Here is a 13,243-nt window from a genome sequence, read left to right on the forward strand (position 1 = left end):
CAGATCTCTCTCAGGTCACAGAAACCTCTCCATCCTCAGATCTCTCTCAGGCCACAGAAACCTCTCCATCCTCAGATCTCTCTCAGGTCACAGAAGCCTCTCCATCCTCAGATCCAGAAGACACTCCCACATGGGCTGTCTGTCTCCAGTCTTCAGAGACCTGGCCATGCACTCTGTCTCTGGGGCCTGAACACTCCTTGGAGCTCCCATCATGCCGTTGTCCCCCTGACAACCTGGACACAGTATTAATAGCACTAATAATTTTTTTCTTCCCAGTAATTCATTTCATTGTCCTGAACCCTTTCACTGACATTGAATTTTCCTTGGTGAAAATTTGGAGTTATAGACATATCCATCTGTGTGATGCAATGGGCAAACGTGTGAGGGGTACCAATCAATCAGTGGGAAGAGGAATTGATAACCAATAACACATACTCCACAGCTGTGCCTTAGATATGGTTCTCCAAAAAGCCCTGTGTGTTAAAGGCTTGGTCTTCAACTGGTGAAGTTGGGTGTGCATGTGTGTGAGTTTATCAAATATATATATATTTTGCTGGGATTTGAACTCATGACCTCTGGAAGAGCAGTCAGTGCTCTTAATCGCTGAGCCATCTCTTTAGCCCCGAGTTTATCTATTGATTATAATCCTTACAGTTGATCTGTAAAGAGCAGGCTATCTTTGAACTAGCCCTACTGCTGGTATGGTAGGTGGGCACCACCAGGCCCAGCTTCGGGTTTGTTCAAGGCCACACGCCTCTACTGGGCAAGCGCACTACCACCAAGAAACAACAAACTCACAAAGATCTCACCAAACACAGAGGTCTCTCAAGTCGAACCAGAAATGCAGAGGACATGATTCTAGCTGTGCAACTTTGGTAGGTTAGACCAGAGTTAAGGGCGAGATCAGGGCAAGGTGGGCAGGCCCAAATCGGAGGGGCGGGACTTTCAACAGGATCTACCCAGGGGCGGACCCCGCGCTTTCCCGAAGCCGGGATTGGTGGACTCGGTTGGGGCGTGGCCTTAGGGAGCCCGCCCAGAATGCGCGCGCAAACGCTTGGGCTTACCCTGGTGTACGATTGGCGAACGTAGACGCGGGGCGGAGCCTGGGGTGGTGCGTGTGCACAAGCAGGTCACGTACCTAGGTGCGACCTCGGCTCTTGGCATTTGTGCTATGGCGGTCTCTCTCCTCCTGCGGGGAGGACGGATCCGGGCGCTGAAGGTAAAGGGCGAACGGGCGGGACATACCCGGCCCCTAGCCTGACCCTTAGCTGCACCCGTGGGCCCGGTGCGGAGAGGGGTCCCAGGGCCTGTGCTCACCTGACCCGGACAGAAGGGTTTTCTCTGCGGGAGTGAAGCCGAGGCTCCTCGGCTGTTTTAAAAAACGAAACCTGGCTTTCTCTGCAAAACTAGTTTTGTGTTTTGTTTGGGTTGGGTTCGGTGGATGGAACCTAGGGCCCTGCGCTTGCTTGTCAAGAGCTGTCATTGAACCGGCCCCAAAGCAGGAAATGCTCACAGCAATATAAAATACAGGTGACAGGGGGCCTCTGTCGTCAGATGGGCACTATTTAATTATTCCTTCAGATATATTGCTCCCAGCGATTTTTTTCAGCGTGTATCGGTACACATAGTTTGTACACACGCGGAGAATCATCAGTAAAAATAGAAGTTTTCCGGTTCTTTTGCCCCCCCCTCCCCCGCATGAAGCATCTAACACAAACCTTAGCGGTTGCGGGCGGAACTACAGTAAGATTCTTCTCACATTGTAACACTTTTGAAGCAATTATCTACATCCTATTTACTAGTAGATAGTGTTTCTGCAACTTTACTAAGTGTAGCGAGATAATTTTGCAAAAAGAAACATAGTATTTTGTAGAGTAACGAAATAATCAGTAAACTGGCTGCCCTGTCTAAGACCCAGAAGTCTTGGGCTGAGAGCCCACTGGGCCTTGCATCCAGGATCCAGGCCTGAGGGTTACAGCTGGCCATGATGACTGACGTCCAGAGGGACTGACGTCCCTTCCCTCCTCCCTCCCGCCTCCCCCATGCTAACACAGGTCTGTCCAACTGAGGCTTTGCAGGACACGTGACAGCAAGAGCTTTTCTCAGAAGCGTCTGTCTCCCATCCACCTCCTAACCCCCGAGCCCCAGGTTTCTGGAGAACATAGAACCAGGCTCTTTTCCAAGATATCCTGAAGCTTTGTATAACGAAGCTGGCAAAGTCTTTATTTTTCATAAAAACTTTCCAAGTGCCTGTTTTGGGAAATTTCTGCAGAGATGAGGGAAATAAGGATGTTTTCATTTACCCAGATGCTAACAGTGGTTTTCCTGGAACTTGGGGTATATTTTTCTTGCAGCTTTTGGGGTACTTTTCAGAATATTCATAATTCCCATGTTATGAACATTGTAATAACTGCCACATGGATATTAATATATAACCCATTGTAATGGCTGTTATGGAGGTGAGGATCTTTGCTTGTCTGCTCTCCCCAGGCTGCGCTCCTGGAGGCAAGGGTGTTCCGGGGAGAACTGGTTTCTACAGTGACACTGTCTACAGAGTCAGAGAAGAGTGCCAAGGAGAAAGAACTGCATCCCAAGACACAAAGTGTGCTCAAAGGTGAGGTTTTAAAGATGCTCTTGGGGGTGTAGGGGAGGGATGCAAAGTCAGTAGCATGAAGTGAGGTGGGCCAGCAACATAACCTAAGACTGCAGCTCAAAATGAGATGGAAGAGTGGACCTCACTGGTGATGCTCTGTGTTAGCTCTAGATATGGAGTAGTGCTTCCTAAATGGCCAACCCAGCAGGGAGAACAGAAGGGCGCTGGCACTTTCAAGGCCCTCAGGAACACACGCTATCTATCGTGAAATAGGGAGACCCCACCCTACTTTCTTGTCCCTGGATTTTAGCTTTTCCTGACTCTCCAAGACTCTGGTGAGGTTTTCCTGGTGTGCCCCATCACCATCTGGTGGGCATCATGACCTCGGGGAGGGAATTACGAGCCACCACTTCTCCTGTGCTACACGCAGCAAGGACCCAGTTGGTGTCCAGCTCTCTTCAAAGTCATTTTGATTTCTGTCACTTGTTCCTCTCTCTGAATACCAGTGTAGGATGGCCTCATGCCAGGCAAGATGAAATGCGGTACATTTTTTTTTTTTTTAAGATTTATTTATTTATTATGTGTAAGTACACTGTAGCTGTCTTCAGACACACCAGAAGAGGGCGTCAGATCTCATTGTGGGTGGTTGTGAGCCACCATGTGGTTGCTGGGAATTGAACTCAGGACCTCTGGAAGAGCAGCCAGTGCTCTTAACCTCCGAGCCATCTCTCCAGCCCCCGAATTTAAGTTTCTTAATTCATGGACCCCTCATCTACCCTTGAACAAGTGTACAGAGCTGCCTCTTGGCAGATCTACCTTCCTAACATGGGATTGGGGAGTGGTAATTGAGTCTAGTCTTAGTTTCACTAAAATAGCATTTCCTCTGCTTGAGTGTGTGAAAATCCTTTGCTTTCTCCCTTCCTTGGTACTGACCATCAATAAGTGTTAAATGCTCGCACTGTTAGACAGTGCCTGCCCACGGCCTTTCCTGCTCTATATACACACCTTTATCAGCCCCACAATAAAGGTATCCTGGCCCAATTCCAGAGGGATGGGATTCAGTTCTACCTAAACCTGCCTGATTTTTAAAATACAGTTCTCTTCGTCTTTCGGATGCATTGAAAAACAGAAATCTGGGGCTGGGCATGGTGGCGCACGCCTTTAATCCCAGCACTCAGGAGGCAGAGGCAGGTGAATTTCTGAGTTCGAGGCCAGCCTGGTCTACAAAGTGAGTTCCAGGACAGCCAGAGCTACACAGAGAAACCCTGTCTTGAAAAATACCAAAAGAAAAAAGAAAAACAGAAATCTTAAACACGAGGACTATTTTAAAACAACAATGACAAGACATATAATCTCAGTATAGTTAAGAAATGTCTGCAACGAGAATGTTAATTAAGGGCTGGTGAGGTCAGTGGGTAAGAGCACCCGACTGCTCTTCCGAAGGTCCAGAGTTCAAATCCCAGCAACCACATGGTGGCTTATAACCATCCGTAACAAGATCTGATGCCCTCTTCTGGAGTGTCTGAAGACAGCTATAGTGTTCTTACATATAATAAATAAATAAATCTTTAAAAAAAAAAAAAAGAATGTTAATTAAGTTGTATACCATATATGGCATAGTCTTTAATTTAATTATTATTATTTTTTGTTTGTTTTTGTTTTTCAAGACAGGGTTTCTCTGTATAGCCTTGGCTGTCCTGGGACTCTGTAGACCAGACTGGCCTCAAACTCAGAAATCCACCTGCCTCTGCCTCCCAAGTGCTGGGATTAAAAGCGTGCATTGCACCAGCCTCTGGTGAATTTTTAAGTTATGTCATAATCGTATCATCATCATCATCATCATCATCTTCTTCTTCTTCTTCTTCTTCTTCTTCTTCTTCTTCTTCTTCTTCTTCTTCTTCTTCTTCTTTTTAAAGATTTATTTTATGTATGTGAGTACACTGTAGCTATTTTCAGACACACCAAAAGAGGGCATTGGATCCCATTACAGATGACTGTGAGCTACCATGTGGTTGGTGGGAATTGAACTCAGTACCTCTGGAAGAGCAGCCAGTGCTCTCAACCGTTGAGCCATCTCTCCAGCCCAAATCTTATCTTCTAGATACATGATTGTAGACTACATGGGTTTTAGGACCCAAGAGCCTACAATATAAGAACAGGTGTCTATGTGGATAGAAGTACTGTCGTCCTGGGAAGGTTTGCGAAGGGAGACCTGGCCGGGGAGTTAGCCTTGGATCCCCAGGGAGCTCCCGGCCCTCTGCAGCCATCTGAGACCACAGCTTTGCCAGCTCCCTGGGTGCTGTGGGGCTATAGAAGCTGTGGTGTGTGCACGGACACTCCAAGTGCATGCTCATCCACTTTGTGAATGGCATTTTACTTCAGGGTGGAATATGGTCTTCAGAAATAAGTTGTTCTTTGCATATTACCCTTGTATATTCTAATGTAAAATAATTTCTGTACAGAGAAGAAGAGCTCACACTCCTAAATTAGCCACATGTGGGCCTGTATTTTCCCTTGAAGTGCCAGGGATTAGAAACCATCTCAACTAGAGTGGCTTTGGGAGCCCCTGGGGCTCTCTGCATCTGCTCTTAATCCCCAGCCACTGGGAGTGGGTTAGGACCCACCCTCTGGGGCAATATTTTCTGCCCTACTCTGGAGGCTCCCATATTTTAGCATGAGCTTCCTTCCCCAGGAAAGCTGCCACTACATGTTGGTACCAGGATGCTCCCACAGGCCCATCATGGAGACGGTGCCTGGGTTTTCTCGGCTGTTTGTTGGATCTTGTCACCAGAGCCCATTGTACGGATGTATTAGATACTGGCTAAGCAGCATCAATGCTTCCTGTCAGTTTGTTTTGTTTTGTTTTGCTTTCCTCTGCTTCTTCCCCAGATTCTGTCATGTAGTACAGGTTGGGCTTGAACTCTGACCTTCCGGGGTGCTGTGGGGGGAGGGGAATTACAAGTGTGAGCCATCACACCTTGCTTTGGGGTAGCTCTTATAAAGAGTATAAAGCCAAAGTTGGTTCTCCATTTAGGTTCCAGCCCAGGTTTAAAAGTGTGTAGTTTCTATAACTAGAAGTTAGACATATTAACCAGAGGTAAATGGGGGGTGGGGGGGAGCATAGTGTGAACATGTCTTACACATTACCCCGCACACCTCTTAGTAATGAGGAGCTGAAGTGTCACGCCAGAGAGGTTTGCCTTCAACTTTGACATTCTGGCCCCTGTAGTACTACTTACTGTCTTACTTCTGGGGGAGACGGGGCGGGGGTGGGGGAGATCTGGATTCTCCTGAATTTTTTAGTTATTTTTTTAAGTCTTTACCCACGTATAATCCCAAGCCTGTGAAATCTGAGTGATCTCACTCCTCCAGCATGTTTAAAGTACCTTTGTGAGAGAGCTTGGTTTCATAAACCATTGGGTTGCCAATTTGTTTTATCATTTCCACACTTTATTTATTTACTTATTTGTGTGTGTGTGTCTATGTCATTTTGTGGCTATACATACCTGAGTATCATTTCTACACTTTATTTGTTTATTTATTTATTTATTTATTTGGGTACGTGTCTATGTCATTGTGTAGCTATGCATACATTAGTGCAGTGCCCATAAAGGGCAGAAGGGGGCATTAAATCTACTGTGAGCCACCCAGCGTGGGCGCAGGGAACTGAACCAGGGTCCTCTGCGAGAGCGATGCCTGTTCTTACACACTGAGCTGTCTTTTCAGTCCTACCACTGCACAGCAGCCTTTGTTTCTTTGACCAAAAGCTTGAAGACTGTGTTCTCCATTTTCAGCCAGAGAATCAGAAATTTGAGTTGTGTCTTAAGAGATAGTGCTGCCACAGGGAGAACCGGTTGGCGCCGTTAGATAGTATTCATAGATGTGGTTGTTTGTAGGCTGCCATGGTCCCCTTCTGTGCTCGGAGAGGAGGCTGCAGGAGTCTGGGGTAAGCTGTTTGTTAAAGAAAGCCAGGGGGACCACACCCCAACCCTCGGGCCATCTCCTGTTTGCAAGAGTCAAGCTCAGAAAAACACCAGTGGGCTAGCTGGCTTAGGAGCTGGGAATTCTGGGAATTCTGGGCTGCGCAGTTGTGGCTCAGGGAGAGCCCCTGCCTCCCTGCCGTGCTCCCTGCTCCCGAGCAATGACCTGGAACTATGTGTTCTGAGTCAGCGTGTCAGTCACTACCCTAGGTGTCTGGGGCTGGTTTCAGCTGTCGACCACTGCTCTGGTTCTGCTCCCTTCCCCTCACAGTGCCCGTCACTCTTTCTCTGGCTGGGGAAACCACTCTTCCTGGTTCCTACTCCACCAGTTAATCGTAGGTTCTTGGCCCCTGGTGTGGGTACCACCATGGTAAGATGGGTGAGAGGGGCCTGATTCTACCATGGAGGAGGAGGAAGGCACTTGTACAATATATGTATCCCTGTCTTTGTCTTTTTGTTGTTGTTTTTGTTTTGTTTTGTTGTTGTTGTTGTTGTTGTCGTTTCTTCGGGACAGGGTTTCACTGTGTAGCTCTGACTGTCCTGGGACTCACTCTGTAGACCAGGCTGGCCTTGAACTCAGAAATCTGCCTGCCTCTGCCTCCCAAGTGCTGGGATTAAAGGCTCGAAGCCACCACCGCCCGGCTTGTATCCCTGTCTTAAGAATTGTAAGAATGTTTTGTTCCACTTCTGCTCAGAGTGTAATTTACCATTTTAACAACTCGCCCTGTCCCGTGTTTTCCTTCTGTGCGGTTAGAAAGATTGACAACTGAGAAGACTCACTGAAGTTGGCTCTACTGTGATTCTTTTATTTTTATTTTGCTCTTTCATAAATGACTATGAAATGTAAGCTTTTGTTGTTGTTGTTACATTTTATCCTGTTGGGCTTTCTGCTGTTGTTGTTTCTGCAGTTTAACATCTGTTTCCAGTGATATGTGTGGTATTAAATTAATTTAGACTTTCAGGTTTTGTAAAACTTGTTTTCTTGGCTGAAGAAGCCCCCACGTGACCTGTAGGATTTTGGGGGCTTTTCTTCCTTTTTAGGGAAGCTTTACATGAAAAGCTTAGTGCCACTCCCTCTGCCCTCCTAACTTGTCTCCCGTCTCACGGGGGTGCACCGAGCATTCTTGTCTAGACCGCTGCTGCTTTGTTCAGGAAGGCAAACCCTGAACTTTCTAGAGGCACCAAGCACTCCAGTGGTGTTAGCGCTTCAAGACACCATGCATCTGTAAAACCTGTGGAGGCAATGGAAAGAATCTGTTGTCTGCATTAGAGTTTACCTGTTGTAAATCTGAGGGGTCATTTAAGAATACTTGTCCTCCGGGAAGCAATGCGTGTGAGAAATGGTGTCAGTTATGGCTCTTGTTGGTGAGAAAGTCCCTCCTTAAAAAAAAAAAAAAAAAAAAAAAAAGCGGGGGAGGCAGGCGCAGGCGGATTTCTGAGTTCGAGCGCTGACTGCTCTTCCAAAGGTCCTGAGTTCAGATCCCAGCAACCACATGGTGGCTCACAACCACCCGTAATGAGATCTGACGCCCCCTTCTGGAGTGTATGAAGACAGCTACAGTGTACTCACATATATAAATAAATAAATCTTAAAAAAAAAAAAAAAAAAAGAAAAAGAAAAAAACAGAAAGTCCCTCCTTGAAGGTTGCGCTCAGAGGGCAAGTCTGCTCACTCCTAATGCTGTCCCGGCACACAGGGAGGTTCCCGGAACCTATGTTACCTGGACAGTGTTATAACACGCTGGTACGCAATGAAATGTCTGTGGCTTTGAGTTGTTCCTTAAATAACAAGTGTTCCTCTTTATGCCATTTCCCAGATGTGGGAGCAGAGGAGAGGGGCAAGCTCCTAACCACGCACACAGCAGCAGCACTGTCCAAAAGCTCACCTCCACCCAGTTCTTACCCATCAGTGGAGAACACAGGTGGGGCTGTGGCAGGCCCCCACCCTGGTGGCAGCCTGCTGCCCACAGATGAAGGGCTTCCGAAGCATTTGTCAAGAAAGACTTTGGTAGCGTTTCCTCAGAAAGTTATGCCTCCACCCCAAGCATGGGGTTCTGACTCAGAGGCTCAGCAGCATGTGCAGAAAGTGACAAACGATTCATCTTCATCTTCATCTTCCTCATCCAGCTCCTCAGATTCAGACTCTGATGGGGAGGAACAAGACTCAGACCGTGCTCCCCAAGTGGCAAGCAAAGGCAAGGCAGGGTCTTCCAAACCGGAGGCCTCCCGGCCCTTGAAGAATGGAGCCCCTAAAATCCCAGTTTCTGCAAAAGAGAAGGCCAAGGTCCAAAAGCCACACACAGATGTCATCTACCCAGAGAAGACCCTGCAGCCTAAGAAGAAAGCAACCTTCAGCAAGCTTGTAGAAGACAGCAAAGAAACCAGGTCCAAGCCCATGACATCCCGGCCGCAGTCCATTGAGATGTTGGAGCAAAACGTGAAGGAAGAACACCGACGGGGGAAACTGAGACCAGACAAGAAAGGAAAGGAAAGCACAAAGCCAGTTGAAGCCGAAGGAATCTTACCCAGCCACAGGGAAGCCAGAGTACCCACACAGCCCACTAGTGGGCCAGTGCCCACAATGCAAATACGAGAGACCAGTGCAGAACATCCTCCAGCCGCTGCCCCCAGGTCGGGAGCTAGGCATCTGGAACCAAAAGTGCCAGAGCCCGGATGGAAGACCACTTCTCCCCTGGTCAGAAAAGAAAGCCCAGAGAAGCAGGTGCCAGAAGGATGTTCCCAGGCCGCGGAGGAGACCTTAGAAGATCAGAAACCAGTGAGCTATTCGAAGACACTTCCTGTTCAGGAGAAAGATACCTTTGAAGAGAGCGCTGGACCACAGCTGGAGGGGAGGTTCCCGGTGGCAGTCGAAGCCCCGCCCACTGATGCAGGCCCACCCCAGGAAGTCCTGGCCGACACACGGGGTACACCTTGCCTTGGTTCAGACCCTCCTTGTCCTTTAGTGTGTATAGATCCTAAAGAACCCTCTTGAGTTTCTGTGTGTTTAGAAAGGAGTAGCTTTTTTTCTTTATTTTCTTTTCTTTTTTTTTTTTTTTTTTTTTGACAGAGTCTCTGGTAGCGCAGGCTGATTTCAAACTCGCTATGTAGCTAACACTGGCATTGCGATCCTGATCCCCCTGCCTCTGACTCCCAGGTGCTGACTTCTCTCATGCACCACTTGGCCTCACTTAACTATTTCTTAGACGGTGTAATTTATGAAAACTCACAGTCTAGAATCACCACACATAACCTTGGAGGATATCCACACGTAGTTCACAAACTTGCCCGACTCCCTGCTGAGTGGAAAGCAGCGCAAACCCTGTGGTGCTCTCAGAAGTCAGGAGCAGCAGTCACACGGCAGTGACAGGCCTCGGGTGGACTGAACTAGACCCATGCCTTAGTGAACTGAAGGAGTGTTAACAGACAGGCAGCCAGGCTGGAGAGATGGCTCAGTGGTTAAGAGCACTGACTGATCTTCCAGAGTTCAATTCCCAGCAACCACATGGTGGTTCACAACCATCTGCAATAGGGTCTGATGCCCTCTTCTGGTGTGTCTGAAGAGAGCAATGGTGTACTCATATACATAAATCTTTTTTAAAAACAACAATAACAAACCAGACAGCTAACCATGGACAGCATCTGCAGGCTTGTCCCAGCACAATGGGCTGTATAATCTTCTACTGTGAGTTTCTAATGAGGGGCTTCTCAAGGGGTACTATACTCCTATCATACTAAGTGGTCTTGCGCATATGTGACACCCCTCTGGGCAGCTTCCTAGAAAACAGGAATTCTTTGATTTTAAAATCCACAGTTCCCGAGTCTTCCTTAAGATGGCAGCATCGCTAACCGGGCCTTCCTGCACCTGCGAGTCATTCCCAGCCACTCCCCTTCCTCGCCTAATTTGCATCACCCTGGTGTACTAACTCACTCTTCCAGGATGTTTACAGCATTTATGTTTTCTTCCTTTTCCATTTCTCTTCCTTCACTAATTCACCAGGTACCAATGCACGCCAGACTTCTAAGACCTCGGGACCTGCTTTTCCGACCCGTTCCGGTTTTCAGACCTGATTTCAACTAGAGATTTTTTTTTTTTTTTTGGTTTGTTTTTTTTTTTTGGAGACAGGGTTTCTCTGTTTAGCTCTGGCTGTCCTGGAACTCACTCTGTAGACCAGGCTGGCCTTGAACTCAGAAATCCGCCTGCCTCTGCCTCCCGAGTGCTGGGATTAAAGGCATGCGCCACCACGCCCGGCTCAACTAGAGATCTTAAACCTAGCACGGAAACACAGGAATGGGAATTCCTAGGTTATTTCTCGGGGAATACAACCACGACTCACAGGGCTGCCGGTGTAGCTTAATAAGGGGCTTAACCAGCGAGTAAGGTCCTGGGCTCCGTGTCCAATACTGCCGAAACAAAGACTTGCCTCTCCTCCATCCCCCAGCCCTCTTTGCTGGCAGCTGAGGCTCACAAAGTGTCCATGCCCAAAGCTCCTTGCTTATAGTGGGCTGTTATTGATCGTTTATAACCCTCCCGGCTCCCATCAGTTTTCGCCGGCCCTGCCATAACTGTGTACTCTGTGGCTTTGAAGGTACACCTTCCACACACTGAAGATCATCAGCTCGCCAAGGAAGAGAAGATGCCAACTCTAATAAGACTTTCTTTCTTCCTTCCTTCCTTCCTTCCTTCCTTCCTTCCTCCTTCCTTTAAATTAAATGAAGAGAAACAGCTTTTGGGGTTGGAATAGAGAAGTATGTATTTAAGTTGGTGGAGTGTTTGCTTCTGTGCTGTGCAGTTGAGTAGAGCTGAGGCAGGAAGATGTCCGCACAGGCTTACCCTGCAGCTACACTGCTTTGCTTTGGCTCCTGCCTTGTTGCATTTGAGTTGCAGAAGAGCCCGTCCTTTTGCTTTAGTCCCATGCGTTGAGTTTTAAGATTATCAAGTACTTAGGTGCATAGATTTAATTTTTTTTCCCTATGGTTTGGAAGGTAACAATTTTCAAAACGTTAAAATGGCAAAGCTACAGCTCTTTCTGGGTTCGCATACCCTTTTATTCTTTTGGTTTTTCGAGACTGGGTTTCTCTGTGTAGCCCTGGCTGTCCTGGAACACTCACTCTGTAGACCAGGCTGGCCTCAAACTCAGAAATCCGCCTGCCTCTGCCTTCCAAGTGCTGGGATTAAAGGCATTTGCCACCACCGCTGGGCTCACATACCCATTTTTACCAATATTGTAACACTCAGGTTTTTCTCATGTCTGCACGTGCTTATTTCCATCACATACAGACGTCCAAAAGAATGTGATTTCTCTCCTGTGTATTTTTACACAACCTAGGAGTCCATCTGTAATTTCAGATCCTTCCAAATGCATAGTGTGAACCTGGGGCTTAAAAATACAAAAAAAGGGGCTGGTGAGATGGCTCAGCGGGTAAGAGCACCGACTGCTCTTCCAAAGGTCCTGAGTTCAAATCCCAGTAACCATATGGTGGCTCACAACCATCTGTAAAGAGATCTGATGCCCTCTTCTGGAGTGTCTGAAGACAGCTAGAGTACTTACATATAACAATAATAATAATAATAATAAAGTTTTAAAAAATACAAAAAAAGAAGCCGGGCAGTGGTGGTGCACGCCTTTAATCCCAGCACTTGGGAGGCAGAGGCAGGTGGATTTATGAGTTCGAGGCCAGCCTGGTCTACAAAGTGAGTTCCAGGACAGCCAGGGCTACACAGAGAAACCCTGTCTCGAAACAACAACAACAACAAAAATCCAGGCAAGGTGCTCTGGTCCTGTTAAGAAACGAAGCAGCCTTGTGCTGTCCCCTCTCCGAGAGGTTAGACTCTGCCATCTTATTAACAACAACAAAAAGCAGAGTCTCCTGGAAGGCCGGGGACTGTTTCTGTGGTGGGGTTAGAGTTTTTACAGTGACTCTGTCTCCACATGCTTTGTGATTATGCATCACACAAACTTGTAAGACAGACCATTAGGTTCAGCGTGCATTTCAGGTGACTCTTTTACATTGTCCTTGAAGATACAGGGCTCTCAAGGTCTCCTGTCTTCTAGTTAGAGTGCTCAGACGCTATAAACTGGTAGTGTGGAGAGTTCTGCTTCCTAAGCGCCCAGACGGAGGTGTGTGTCTGACTGCTGTCCTGTCACCTTTCTTCACAGAGCCTGAGCCGACTGACACCACCACCTACAAGAACCTGCAACACCATGACTACAACACATACACCTTCCTGGACCTAAACCTGGACCTGTCCAGGTTCAGGCTGCCACAGCCCTCTTCGGGACGAGAGTCGCCTCGGCACTGAGCTCAGCTCAGGGTAGTCCCCGGTGTCGGGTCCTATGAATCCTTGCCTGTGAGAATAAAAGGCAGTCCCAAAGCTCACTGTGTGGTTAGTTCCCCTCGCACCTCCCGGAGAATGACTTGGCGACATCCCGATCAGATAACTCGTATAGTCTACGCTACTGGGTAGTATCCTCCAGGGGGCCACAGTCAAGTGGTCACAGATTCTTCCCGGTTAGAATCCGCAGCTCCATCGCTTCTCGGCCTTTTGGCTAAGATCAAGTGTAGAATCCGCAGCTCCTGGAGACGTCTAACCTCATCATCCCTAACAAGGCCGGAGGGACATTCTGTTTCAGAACACACTTGGGTACGGCTGTGTACCACATCCCTCTTAA

At 47.8% G+C, this 13,243-nt stretch overlaps 1 protein-coding gene across 2 annotated transcripts; it reads left to right on the forward strand.

The window, feature by feature from the left end:
• Nucleotides 1–1,079: 1,079 nt before the first annotated feature.
• Nucleotides 1,080–12,945, forward strand: Ndufv3 (NADH:ubiquinone oxidoreductase subunit V3). 2 transcript variants are annotated; one of them, XM_029533033.1, is made up of 4 exons: nt 1,080–1,219; nt 2,491–2,614; nt 8,390–9,511; nt 12,731–12,945. In XM_029533033.1, the coding sequence occupies exons 1-4, from the start codon at nt 1,172–1,174 to the stop codon at nt 12,871–12,873; spliced, it is 1,437 nt and encodes a 478-aa protein (XP_029388893.1). In that variant the 5' UTR covers nt 1,080–1,171; the 3' UTR covers nt 12,874–12,945. The 2 variants fall into 2 exon arrangements, with proteins under 2 accessions (XP_029388893.1, XP_021077175.1); XM_021221516.2 differs by lacking the exon at nt 8,390–9,511.
• Nucleotides 12,946–13,243: the final 298 nt, after the last annotated feature.

Source organism: Mus pahari, chromosome 21 (assembly GCF_900095145.1).
Source record: "Mus pahari chromosome 21, PAHARI_EIJ_v1.1, whole genome shotgun sequence".
Classification (NCBI taxonomy): domain Eukaryota; kingdom Metazoa; phylum Chordata; class Mammalia; order Rodentia; family Muridae; genus Mus; species Mus pahari.